We start from the raw sequence: 14,078 nt of genomic DNA, 5'->3' as shown, positions 1-14,078 counted from the left end.
TCCTATGAATGTTTGCTCTGAACATTAAGCTCACCGTGGCTAAATATCTCAGTACCGAGACAAAGCCTTTGATAAAATACAAAGCACATCACGAACAAGAATCTAAATACTAGTAATGTAAATATACCTTATTTAAATGCTTCAAAGAGAAAAAAGAATTCACTTTTTACCAAGTGAATTTAACTAGGACTTACTCTTTGTATAATTTATGGAGATGAATACACAGTGTCTTTATTCTTTTATATAAACTGTTTTAATCACTTAATATAAGTCAAGGAAATTACAATACCTCCCAATTCACTTGTGCACAAGTTGCAGATCTCCATGTAACTTGAGGGGGCTTGCACTGATCTGGTGGTCCAGGGGCTGTAGTAATATCACATTTTTCTGAAAATGGTCCAAACTAGAAAAACAAATATTAACTAGTGTTTTCATTTTTCACCTACCAACTGCACAGCTCTCCATAAATATTCACAAAAAATCAAATTCATCATCCCTTTCCTTTAAGACTAACTGGACATAAAATTCTAAAAGAAATCACAGAAAGTAAAGATTTAATTAATGATCATGGAAGTAATATGTGGGGTGTTTTAAAGTTTCATTTACTGTAGTTTCTTCACTTGCCCCATTACTTCATGAATTGGTTTTTGTAAAAAGGGCGGGGCATTCAGCAATTGGGTTGGTCCAATAAATAAGAAAAAATTCTGTGAAGGGTGAAGAAATGGATACCAATTAAAGGCATGAGAGGTGATGGGCATAAATTATATCTTAAAATTTAGAATAGCTTTAGTAGGGTGTAAAAATTAAATTCTCTGGAAATACAGAGAACAAATATTAAGATGATTTTGACAGGTTATCACAAACCTGAAAATATAGGTTAAAGACACTAGCACTAAAGATGTTAATCCCAGTGTACTGCAGCCTTGAGGGGCTGACAAGATCATGACTTCAGAAAGGAAGGAATGACGTACGCAAGGAATACCAACCAAGTATATAAAACTGACATGTAAGAAATTTAAAAGTAAAAGTAAGTTTACAGATATAATGAACTCAGTTGGAGAGTGAGACATAAAACAGCACAGTTTACTAAAATCTGAAATAATGGGGAGGGACTTGTCAGTTTATGAAATTTTATACTGTAGTTTAAAGAAACACAGTGCTAACTCAGTTAAAGTAAGAAATCACTGCTTTGTCCTTAGAGAAGTTTTAATTCAGAGGGACGGTAGGTGTCACAGTTGGGTGAAAAGGGCTCTGGCTCTGGGGTCTGAGGAAGTGGCTGGCCTCCACCACTTCTTCGTCTGTGTGACTGCTGGGGCAGCTATTAGCTTTTCTGAGCCCCAGCTTCCTCAGCAGTAAAATGGAGACATCACCTGTTTTGTCCATTTTATGGAGTTGTACATACATATTTTTAAATAAACCCACACAAAACCAGAATGCTTAGAATGTAAGTTTTCTCCTTTAGGCAAAAAATGAATCACAACTAGTTGCAAACTGAAAGTAAATGCTGCATTTAACCAGCCTCAAAACACTTAATAACTCTAAGTATTTCATCTTATGATCATGTTTCTACTCTTTTCACAAAGTAAACCCTATTAGCACTGCCTGAAAGGCAAGCTTTAGCTTAGCTAAAGTCCAAAGTGTCACATAGTGTAAGTGGGGTTTGAAAATACTGAGATTCTATAACAATTAAGTTATGGTATACACTGACTTCTCTCTTATTTATCAACAGAGGCTTATTAAAAACTGTAAAATTTGGAGTTGCATGTTGAAAGCAAAATGGTCAAATAATGGGTACAATGACGTATGTTATATGAAATACCACTGTGATTATAATTCAGTCAGCTCCGTCTTCGTACCCCCATTTTGTTAGCTGCACGCAGTCTGAAGCTGTAAGTCTTTCCAGGAAGAAGGCTGCTCACTGTACATTCCACTTCAGAACCTTGGTAAACTTCTCTGGGTTCATCTCTTTCTACAGGAGACATTTCCACACCATAGCAAGAAATGGGTGATCCACCATTGACCAAAGGGGGTCCTAAAGGTGGAAAAATTCATGCAATTTAGCAAGAGGAATATATTTAATACTAACTTAATTATAATTTATTACCAAAGTGAAAATTACCCCATCGTAACTGTATTTCTTTTGCTTTGGGTCTACCCTGTAATCTGGGAGGGAGGCATGGGCCAGGAGGCACAGCTGGAGTCTGCACAAGTAAAGATTCAGATACCTGCCAAAACAAAAGCAAAAACAAAACGAAAATGCCCCAAGCCAAATAATCAGACTGCTTTTGTTAGAGGAAAATAAGACAAACACAAAGATTGCACCAATAATTTGAAACTGTACTAGACTCAACAGAAAAGGAATAAAGTTCTGAATAAAATCAAACCCAATTAAATCATTAAAATTCAAATTTTATACAGGCAAATAAAATAGACATGTATTATGTGACTACTAGATACAAAGAAAGTTACCAGAACCCCCCCGCCCCGAAAAAAACCTCTCTTTTCTTCTTTCCATAATAAAAAAAACAACAAAACCCTCCCTCCATATAACCTAATGGACATTATTTTTGATCATGTCCAAATGGCTCTACAAACCTCTTCTAAAAAAGGATGTTTTAACAGTCTGTAAATGCTATCTGCTGTGTTTTCAGGAGGTTTAGACTATTTTGTCCACCTGACTGTATTTTTAACCTAAACATTAATTTATTTATTATTAAAAAAAATATTTCCTTCTTTCTTTCACCCTAAAAATAATTTAAAAATCAGGTAAGTTTTCCCAGGTATTTGGCATCTTTCCAGGTATTTGGTATTACTTTTAATTTCTAGAAAGCTCCCAGACCCCCCCCGCCCCGAAAAAAACCTCTCTTTTCTTCTTTCCATAATAAAAAAAACAACAAAACCCTCCCTCCATATAACCTAATGGACATTATTTTTGATCATGTCCAAATGGCTCTACAAACCTCTTCTAAAAAAGGATGTTTTAACAGTCTGTAAATGCTATCTGCTGTGTTTTCAGGAGGTTTAGACTATTTTGTCCACCTGACTGTATTTTTAACCTAAACATTAATTTATTTATTATTAAAAAAAATATTTCCTTCTTTCTTTCACCCTAAAAATAATTTAAAAATCAGGTAAGTTTTCCCAGGTATTTGGCATCTTTCCAGGTATTTGGTATTACTTTTAATTTCTATGCTATTAAAAAAATCTTTTAGTTTTATTTTAAAAAACTTTCTCTTAAAAACACTGACACAAACTCAGTGCCATATTCATTATCTGCACTGTATTAAGGTTTACACTTAAACTTATTCCAAACATAAATAAAATATTTGGTCATCACCTTATTCAGAAAGGCATTCATATAAGAATACTATAGATGCTATATTAGAAAGATAGGTGTTTTTTTTGGTGGGGGGGAGGGGAGTGGGGGTTCACATTTATTTAAATCTAGGAAGATTTTCTTATTAAAGAAAATGAAGCAATTGGATCCAAAGCCTGTTGGGCAGGACTTGCAACTCAGTTTCACAGTACTCTCTCATTTTCAACAAAATGCTTATAATTCATTAAAAAACCCTACTTTCATTGCATTAAATCCCATTTGAAAAATAATAACAATTATGAATGCTCCAAGAAACATTCTTGGTTGAATTCATTAAAAAACAAAAAAATCACTTCTATTAAAAAACATACTTCTCCAGAACATTACAAATGTCTCATATATAATCAATGGCACATATAAGTCCATTTTGGTTTTGGGGTCTCTAATAAGTGAAATAATTGCGAAACTTTCCTGAAATACGTGGATATTTAGAATTTGTATTTAAACAGTAAATGGTATTTTATGGTTTGTCCTGATACACATAATTTACAGTACACTAAATAAGCCTACGATTATTTTGTTTCTATTTTTGTTAGGTAGGGTTATTATTGAGCATCATCCTAAAATTTATCTTTATAAAATTGTCTGCAATGTTTTCATATATTTATTCTCCCAAAGCCAAACAGCAACCAGACAATAGATATTCACTGAATTTTGACCATAAGCTAAGTACTATATGTATTAGAATAGTCTGGTCACTATAAATTTAACCACCTGCGTTATACATTTATGATTTATTTCAATAATTGAGGTGGCATCTGATGATCTCATCTCATTTGACCAAACTTGGAAAAAAAAAATCTGCATGTAAGTATTACCGCACTCTGTCCTCCATCACTGATGCAGTAAACTCGAAAACGATAGAAACAGCCTGGATTCAGTCGATCGCAAAGATGTTCCCTAGTAGCTCCACTGTATATCATATCCCACTTGTTTCCTGTAAGGTGAAGAATTATGTTCAATCAGCTACCAGGTAATGTTTAACATTTTGGTATCACAGACACAGCAGGTATCCTAGCTTCACTAGGTAAGTGTTTATGTAATCTGTCAGAAACAATTTAAGCCTGTTTTGAGTTTCCTGGAAATGATCTAATTTTCTTTATGTGTGCAGCTTCCTAGACAAATTTGCATGGCTTTGTTGAAGTGAAATATCTCTGTAACTCTGTACAGACTTTGGCTTAGACTGATAATTTACTTTTAATTAAACATTTTAAATGTGTTTACTGGGCCGGTAATAACATTATAACACACAAAGAATAGAAAGAACCAATACCATAGGAAGTTTAGTCTTCATTAAAAGACATCCTTATTTTTTGCAAGGAAATAGGCCATTTGATAGAAATAAAGATTGTTAAATGTGTGATTCAAGAATAAATTTTACTAGGCAAAGAATTTATTACTAAAACTAGTATAATGTAAGTTAAATTTTAGAAGATGGTTTTTCTGATACATCTGGGTATAAATCTAGTAAGCTAACCTTCAGAAGACTTTAAGTATACTGGAACTGAGTAGTGCAAACAAAGGAGGGAAAAAAATAAGAAAATAATATAGCTATACAGCAGTCTTGCATTTGAGTCACTGTATTTCTGGAGATTACATCTTAAAGTGGGTCATAATAGACAAAATCTTAAATGCTACAAACAAAGGAAAAAATCAAGAGGAAAAAAGAGAGATTATACAAAATTTAAAATCATGAAGAGTAAAGGTAGACTGGTATAAATATCAATTTTTAATAGATATTCTTACCATTAGAACCTTCTGCCATCTCTACTACATATTTATTGATGGCTGCCCCTCCATTGTCTTTTGGTGGGTCTATCCAAAGAAGCAAAAGTGTTATTAGGCAGAGTATATACAATTAAAAAAATCACATAAACTCATAATAGACAGAATACCAAACTCAGGATTACTCTAAAAGAAAGAAGAATCACCTGCAATGATTTAATTTTTGTTTTAAATGAATAAGTGATTTTAATTTCTCGTGAAAACCAGGATGACAAGAAACTGTAGCTACAAGTTCAGTAATCTTTCATTTTACACATTGCTGCCCCTGCTCAAAGTTCTACAGTGGACCCTGAGTTCTTCCTCCATCAAATATGAACTTAGTATGTGTGACTACAAAGCCATCCTCAAACAGTAAATGAGTCTCACATTTCTTACTGAACTTACTTGAGCTAACAAATTTATTCAAGTATCTTAAAAATGATCTAAATGTTCAAATCATTTAAATCAAATATAAAAGTAATGATATATACAGGTATGCATAATATCTTACCCCAAGTTATTTTAAAACTATGTGAATGTATCTTTCCTTTAACTGAGGGCTTTACAGGTACTCCCGGTTTATCAGGGCATGTAGTAAAGTCAACTACTTCACTTGGATTACTTTTACCTTCTGAGTTATAAGCAATAACCTATGATGAGAACACAAAGACATAAAATAATTAATGTTTGATACCTAATGATATTGGCTTAACGAACAAAAGTGATGAGAGACAACTAGGCTCAGTCAAATGATTTATGTGAGAATTGCTTGTCTTCAAAAGGGACTCAGCATTAAAAACAAAAAGGGATCCATCTACGTCTCTATATACACTAATATGTATAAAATAGATAACTAATGAGAACCTGCTGTATAGCACAGGGAACACCAATTTGCTGTACAGTAGAAACTAACACAATATTGTAAAACAACTATACCCCAATTTAAAAAATAAATAAAAACAAAAAAAAGGGACTTAGCATATATGAAGAAAATTCAGGTATAAAATAATCCCCTTTTAGAATCAGTCTTGAAAATACAAGTATAAGTCTAACATTTTGATACTAAACAAGAGTCATCACTGGAACAAGCTATAATCTGGTGATACTTGATGGGCTTTAGGCTTGCTTTAACTTATTCTTTTATTATTCTTCAGGGGTTTAAAAAAATGCCCACAAATTCTTTGAATTTCCTCTCTTTAAAAGATAAAGGTTAATTCCTCTTCCCTTTGAACTGTACTTAATGACTTGCTTCTGACAAACAATGTAGAAGAAATGATGGTATGTGTAGCTTCCCTATGGGAAGCCCATGTGGTGAGGAACTAAAACCTCTGACCAAGAGACAGCAAGGAGCTGAGGACTCCTGGCAAAAAGTTCACTTGAGTGAACTTGAAAGCACATCCTCCAGCCACAGTCAAGCCTTCTGAGGACTGTAGCCCCAGATGATATCTTGACTGCAACCTCATAAAATCCTGCATCAGAACCATCCAGCCAGGCTTGTCCTGAATTCCTGACCCACAGAAACTGTGAGATAAATAAATGTTCATTTCATTTATAAAAAAATGTTCATTTTTTCAAGCTAAGTTGTGCAACAATGAATATAATTCATATTTATAATAATTTATACTTATTCAATATAATTATATTTTTCACTTCAGAAATATAATTACATATATATTTTAAAATTTTTATTTATTTTACTTATTTTTGATCGCATTGGGTCTTGGTTGCTGCGCATGGGCTTTCTCTAGTTGCGGCGAGCGGGGGCTACACTTCGTTGAGGTGTGCAGGCTTCTCATTGCGGTGGCTTCTCTTGTTGAAGAGCACGGGCTCAGAGCACACGGGCTCAGCAGCTGTGGCACATGGGCTCAGCAGTTGTGGCACACGGACTTAGCTTCTCTGCGGCATGTGGGATCTTCCCAGAGCAGGGCTCGAACCTGTGTCCCCTGCATTGGCAGGTGGATTCTTAACCACTGAGCCACCAGGAAAGCCCACCACAATATTTTTAAAGGAGAAATTAAGCCCTATGTTTATATTTTTACCTGTCTCTTCTACTGAACTTAAAGTTCCTCAAGTCCAATATCAAACTTGATATGATTTTTTCTCCAAACCTGCTCCATCTCTGTTCTTCCCCATCAGTAATAAGCACTACTACCATTTACCTAGTTACTCAAGCCAAAAATCTAGAAGGATCTTTGATCCTTTCTCTAAACCTATTTGTCAAATCTATTAGTAAATCCTGTACTCTGCCTCACTTCTCTGTTTTCTATACCTACCACAACCTTAGTTAAAGCCTCCTTTATTTGATGTTTGCTGAATGACTGTAACATACTACTAACTAGTTTCTCAGCTTCCATTCCTTTCCTTAACCTCATCTATTCTCTACATGGCAGCCAGAGGGACTTTATCACTTCTCAGCTTCATGGCTTCTCATTTTACCAGAATAAAAATCTAAATTCTTATCTACAAAGCCCTATGTGATTCCACCCCTGACTACCTCCACTCGAAAGGTTCGAGTCTTTTACGTTAGCAGTTACTTCCTTTGCCTGGAATGTTCTTTTTAATCTTGACATGCCTCCTCCTTCTTGTTATTCAGATCTGTTTAAATGTCATTTCCAAAAAGACTTCCTCGACTACCCAGTCATTCTGTCAACTCACCCTATTTTAGTTAACTTGCATAGCACTTATCACTATCTAATGTTTGTTTGCTTGTTTGTCGTCTATTCCTTCCACTAGGGTATTAGCTGTTTTGATCACTGTTGAATTCTTATTGTTTAGAAGAGCGCTTATCATAGAGCAGATGCTCAGTAATTACTGGCAGAATGGATGAGCCATAGGTGGCGACCACTATGACGTGACACTACAGACGAGGATCTAAATAAAATCTATTACCCCAAATAACTCATGCAACCCACGAGAACTCAGTAAAATTTAGTGCAGTTGTTCAGTTTTGCTCAGGCTTCCTCATCAGTCCTCCCACATATTCAGATAGAATTTCAGGATGTTTTCTCACTCTGCTGCTTTACAAATTAGACTTCAAAGGGGGTCAAAACACTTTCAACATAGTACACAGTGTTTACTTAAACCTCACAACTAGAGGAAGATTTTTTTAAAAAACTGAAGTATAGTTGATGTATAAGTTACAGGGTGTACAGTATAGTGATTCACAGTTTTTTAAGGTTATACTCCATTTATAGTTATTATAAAATATTTTCTATATTCCCTGTATTGTACAATGTCTTTTTTAAAAAAGAAACTTATTTATTTATGGCTGTGTTGGGTCCTCTTCTTCCTGGACCAGGGCTCGAATCCGTGTCCTCTGCATTGGCAGGTGGATTCTTAACCGCTGCACCACCAGGGAAGTCCCAATGTCTTTCTTTTTTTTAAACTTTTAATTTTATATTGGAGTTTAGCCAATTAACAATGTGATAGTTTCAGGTGCACAGCAAAGCATCTCAGCCATATATATATATATATATATATATATATGTATATACACACATGTATCCATTCTCCCCCAAACTCCCCTCCTATCCAGTCTGCCACATAACATTGAGCAGAGTTCCCTGTGCTATACAGTAGGTCCTTGTTGGTTATCCATTTTAAATATGGCAGCGTTGTACAGTATGTCTTTATACTTATTTTTTTATACCTAGTAGTTTGTACCTCTTAGTCCCCTACCCCTACAGTGCCCCCTCCAGAGGAAGCTCTTATTTTTAAATTATATATTTATTAAAATCTTTGGCTGCACCATGCCGCATGCGGGCTCTTAGTTCCCCAACCAGGGATCAAACCCACGCCCCCCACACTGGAAGGCAGAATCTTAACCACTGGACGGCCAGGGAAGTCTGAGGAAGCTTTTAAAGTAAAAGCAGACTCCATAAAAACCATAAGGTCCACTAATTATGTTTTTAAAGCTATATATGTCAGCACTGCCTTTTACTTCAGTTAACCAGGAAGGTATAAAACCGTATTTTCCCCCAAATTCAAATTTTACGAATAATCAAAGCATTCATTTAGTGTCCACCACAGGGGGAGCACTGTGCTAATAACTCTAGGTGTGGTGCACTTTTTACCTTCAGAGTTTAGAATCTTTGTGCAGATTCTATGCAGACAGGCAATATGCATATCAAAAGAATTAGGCAACAGAAGAAAGATTACTATGGCCTAAAATGGTCCAGAAGGGCTCTGAAAAAGCAAATGAAAGTGATAACTGGGTTTTCACAGACAACAGCAGTGAAAAGGGGAAGACTGGATAAGAGAGAATAGAAAGATGTGAGTACAGGAGCAGAAGGGAATAAATAAATAGTGAGCTCTGCTCGGGGAAGGATGAGTATTCAGTGTGGTGAGGGAGCCAGTTCAAGTAAGAAGTGAAAGGCAGTGCAGTTAAAAAACTGAATGGGTTGGAATATAAAGAACCTTATAGCAAATTAAGGAAATTATATATTGGAGGCAAAGCTGTGTTTCAGACAGATTAGGTATAAAATATAACTTGGATTAGAAGGTGAGCAGTTAGCTTGAAAGTGATACAGAACAGGTTTGGAGATTTAGTACTCTTTAGGACAGAAGTGACAGCTCGCATAAGGCAAAGAGATGATATATCCAAGGCAGAAAGGGATATTCCAGGTAGAACTAAGGACTAAACTTGGGCCACACTTAGATAGGGAAGAGGAGAAAGGGAGACGTCATAAAATGACAACAGACAAGATGAGAAAGAAGAGGGAACGTGACTCTGTACTGTCATAGATGCTGATGTATGAGCAAATTTCAAGGATGGAAGGTAAGTGAAATTGATGGACCCAGATACTGTTTTGATTTCTCTTCACCTGTGAGAAGGCCTCAAAAACAAGTTAACAAGCTGAAGTAAAGGTATCTAAGGGTTCTCAGCTCAAGGTACTCTGACCCTGACTTAGAAGCCTTGCTACTTGAAAACATATTTTTCAGGAACTTCAGGAAATAAGGCATTAGTTTTCTAGTGGCCCAGAGTCATAGGGACTGGCCACTAGGTCCTAGCCCAGCTTCCAAGTGAACCACTGGATGGAATTAGCATTGTTCAGTTGTTTATCACTCTGAATTTGAAATGATTTTAAGAATTCTCATTGCTCTCTTATGCTTTAAAGTTTTATTTTCATTTTTCTTTTGTCCTTTAAATTTTTTTGTTGTTCTAATTTTGTTTTAGTATTTTGAGTGTCCTAGGATTGTCCTTACTGTACAACCTAGAACTCTGGCATTTGGTAAACTTGCTCAAATTAGAATTTTATGTTAATCGTATCCTTATTGTTTCTTTACAAACAATAATATACTATTTAGTCACTGCTTCCTGCATTATAATATTTTTATTGCTTTTGCTTAGTATTCTATGATTTCTTTTAGAGTGTTAAGATTTTACTTTGATATGTTTGCTTGAAAGAGGAGACTGCAAATGTCAAGCTAGAAAGGAAGACTCAAACAATAGAAGTAGGATTTAATGATTCAACCCCACCTCAGCTGGCACCCAGTACATGGCAGATTCAAAATAAATGTTTGAGCTTCTAGAAAACTTCATACAGTCACCATTTTCTATTTCCTAATATTTTTTTCCCTCCTCTAGATCAGTGGTTCTCAAATTTTCACAAGCATCAGAATCACTTGAAGAGCCTACTAAAATACAGATTGCTAGGCCTTACCCCCAGAATTTTTAAATAAATTTAGCAGATTATAAAGACATTAACAACTTCTCTTTTGAAGATCTGCTGGTATGATAATCATTACCTAAAGCAAAAATGCAATCCAACACCATAAGAGGAAAACTAGAATAAATGTACATAATACTTCTTAGGTATTTTATAAATCTTGTCAATAATAAAAACTGTATTTGAAAATTAAAATGACCCAGTGTTATCAGAAGTTTTAAAAATGAAGCTAATATACAAACTAAAGCATGACAAATATAATCATATGCACTGCAAATTTCCCATTATCATTAAAATTTTCTTTCATAGGTTCTCAAGGAGTAATAAAAGTTATCTTTTGCTTTTTAATAGTGAAAACAATTTACGATGGCTTTTATCATTTATTTGAAAGCAATGGTAGGAAAACTCAAATGTTGAATTTATCAACTAATAAGCATCCTGTTACAGTCTGGGGAAAACCTCTGCATAAAAATGTAGGCTGGCTTATATTAACTGGTATATTAGCTAATTCAAGCACTGTCTGCCAAGAAATAGCAATGCATATCACCAACCAAGTCAGAGCTAAAATATATCCTAGAATGGATGAATTACTAGGAAAGATACAGAATTTTCAGGAGTCTCCATAGAAGAACTTTCAAAGCTTGCTACTGCTTCAAGTGAGCAAGACGTAGAGTCTCCAGGCCTCAAGCAAGCAAGAATGACATGAGGTAGGTTGGGTGGAAGCAGCAGCATCTGCCTAGTAGAAACTTGAGCACCCAGAATAGGACTCTAGGGAAGGGTATAAAGGAAAGAGGAGGAGTTTCATCCAATAAGTAAATATTGTGAACATATGTGGGGCAAACATATGTGGGGCAATGTTTCTCACTGATGATGATGGGAGTTAGAAATAAGGAAAGGGAGAAAATTAGAATTAACCCATGGCACTAGATTAAATGGAGGTTTTTGGTGCGAACTCATGATTTTTAAAAATAGATATTCTAGAGATAAGAATATAAATGTGTTTGTGCATGTAAATTGTGTATGTGTGTGTATACACACACACAAGACAAACACACACACATCTAGTTCTTAGCCTTGTCCACTGAGAGGATGCCCAGGAGGAGCAATACCCTTACAGCATTAAGTATACTTACTACCCAGATCTTGACTTCTAAATACTATTGTCCACTTAAAGGACCCAGGTGCTTTGAGAAATGGCCAATATCAATGTTGACGAAGAGAAAGTACAAGATGAGAATGAAATAACGTGTTCCAGAAAGGGTGGGCTCAAAGAATGATGGGGTGGGGACATGTCAAAAAAATTCAGAAGTCAGCCTGACAAGGGCTCCCAAATCTAAGACAATTTGAACCTCATAACTGATAGCCATAGCAACAAAATATAACCCACTCAGTAAACAGGAATCCATGAGTTCATATTGATATAAATAAATGAGAAAAGAAAGCTTTTCCTTATAGTATAATGCAAATTAATAAATGTAGAAGGAATGATAAAATTTAAAAAATCACCACTTGGCAACCATTAATCATGATTACTGAATAACTGATTCAGGCAAGAATTACCAATGGGTGTTAAAACTAGTGGGTGAAACTTAGATGAGGAACAAGATGTCTACAGAGTATATTCACATAATACTTATTACAAAGAGAAAAAGAACAACTTTACAGTGAAGAAACATGGTAGATATCACCTTCATCAAGTAACTACTAGTGACTGGACAATTGAAACTGTGCACCACTAGATAGAGCATTAAAATATCATTACTTTTTTCTGATATACCTGCCAAAAAAGCACATTCTGACTATGTTCAATGACATCCACATTTTTTTTTTGACATCCACATTTTAAAAGATGTTTTGTTCACGTTTTGCAAATAAGACTCCTGTAAAACACTGAGACTGTTTTGAATTTAAATACATAAAGTTTGAGAAGCATTATTATATAGTAAAGTAATTAAAGCTCATTTGAAAAGGCCAAAATATTTAAGATTTAAAACCACAGGGGGCTTCCCTGGTGGCACAGTGGTTGGGAGTCCGCCTGCCGATGCAAGGGACGTGGGTTCGTGCCCCGGTCCGGAAGGATCCCAAATGCCGTGGAGCGGCTGGGCCTGTGAGCCATGGCCGCTGAGCCTGCGCATCCGGAGCCTGTGCTCCATGGCAGGAGAGGCCACAACGGTGAGAGGCCCGTGTACCGCAAAAAATAAATAAATAAATAAAACCACAGGAATGGGCTTCCCTGGTGGCGCAGTGGTTGAGAGTCCGCCTGCCAATGCAGGGTACACGGGTTCGTGCCCCGGTCCGGGAAGATCCCACATGCCGTGGAGCGGCTGGGCCCGTGAGCCATGGCCGCTGAGCCTGCAGGTCCGGAGCCTGTGCTCCGCAACGGGAGAGGCCACGACAGTGAGAGGCCCACGTACCGCAAAAAAACCCCAAAAAACCCCACAGGAGTGAGGCATGTACCTGCCTTTATAACAGGAACAATAACAACAAGCAAATCTTTCAAGGGCTTTCAAAGCTTACCTTAAATTTATACTTTGTACTACGTCTGAGATTTTTCACTGTGTAAGCAAGGTCTTCTCCATCATATTTAGGCTTAAAACCATATCCCTGGAAAGGGAAAATAAGTCTTCATTAGCAGAAATATGGGGAATAAGGAATATGTGAAAAGACTCAGGTCCTCTTCATCTTCTGTTACGTGCAATGTGATTTAATGCTTGGTTGAGGGTAATCTTCATCTTGAGTAGACAGATCCAGAAATGCTACTGAACATTTGTAGGAGGATGGGGAAGACCACTTATTCTCAGTAAATACAGTAGCCAAGAGAAGATCTTTGTGTTGAGGGAAAATGAGAGACAATGGTAACATCACCATCAGTAAGCTTATGCCTAGAACTAACAGGAATTTCCCAGACAGATGTTGCAAGAGCTAAACAAAACCATAACTATTTAACATATTTAACTTTCCCTGAACACATAACTGTGTTTAGGTGAATAGATGAATAGTTGGTTGTGCTGGGAGGTTGTGATGTCACTTATGTTTGGCATTATTTAGTTTGGCATTATTTATAGCCCCAGGGACAATGCTTATACTTTCCCAATGTTATTTTTAAAAATTAAAAAGACTGAGATATAATTCCCAAACCATAAAATTCCCATTTTTAAAGTATAAAGTTCAATGGTTTATAGTATAGTCACAAGCTTGTGAAACCACTGTTTAATTCCTAGTTCCAGAATAAAGCCTGTACTTTACTTTCTGGTTAGCAATCACTTTCT

General features: G+C 35.9%; 1 protein-coding gene across 4 annotated transcripts in view; it reads right to left on the bottom strand.

The window, feature by feature from the left end:
• The window catches only part of FNDC3A (fibronectin type III domain containing 3A), a 160,156-nt gene that overhangs the window by 18,765 nt on the left and 127,313 nt on the right, over positions 1 to 14,078 (bottom strand). For all 4 annotated transcript variants that reach the window (XM_024755384.1, XM_024755383.1, XM_024755385.1 and 1 more), the window contains 7 exons: positions 13,327 to 13,413; positions 5,652 to 5,790; positions 5,123 to 5,191; positions 4,195 to 4,313; positions 2,120 to 2,225; positions 1,857 to 2,032; positions 290 to 403 (listed from right to left, as the gene is read on the bottom strand). In XM_024755384.1, the coding sequence (XP_024611152.1) occupies positions 290 to 403; positions 1,857 to 2,032; positions 2,120 to 2,225; positions 4,195 to 4,313; positions 5,123 to 5,191; positions 5,652 to 5,790; positions 13,327 to 13,413 (810 nt within the window). The remainder of the gene's footprint in view (positions 1 to 289; positions 404 to 1,856; positions 2,033 to 2,119; positions 2,226 to 4,194; positions 4,314 to 5,122; positions 5,192 to 5,651; positions 5,791 to 13,326; positions 13,414 to 14,078) is intronic.

This window comes from Neophocaena asiaeorientalis, unplaced genomic scaffold (genome assembly GCF_003031525.2).
Source record: "Neophocaena asiaeorientalis asiaeorientalis breed wild unplaced genomic scaffold, Neophocaena_asiaeorientalis_V1.1 scaffold59, whole genome shotgun sequence".
NCBI lineage: Eukaryota > Metazoa > Chordata > Mammalia > Artiodactyla > Phocoenidae > Neophocaena > Neophocaena asiaeorientalis.
The sequence above is the reverse complement of the archived record's forward strand: the minus strand, read 5'-3'. Positions and strand labels throughout refer to the sequence as shown.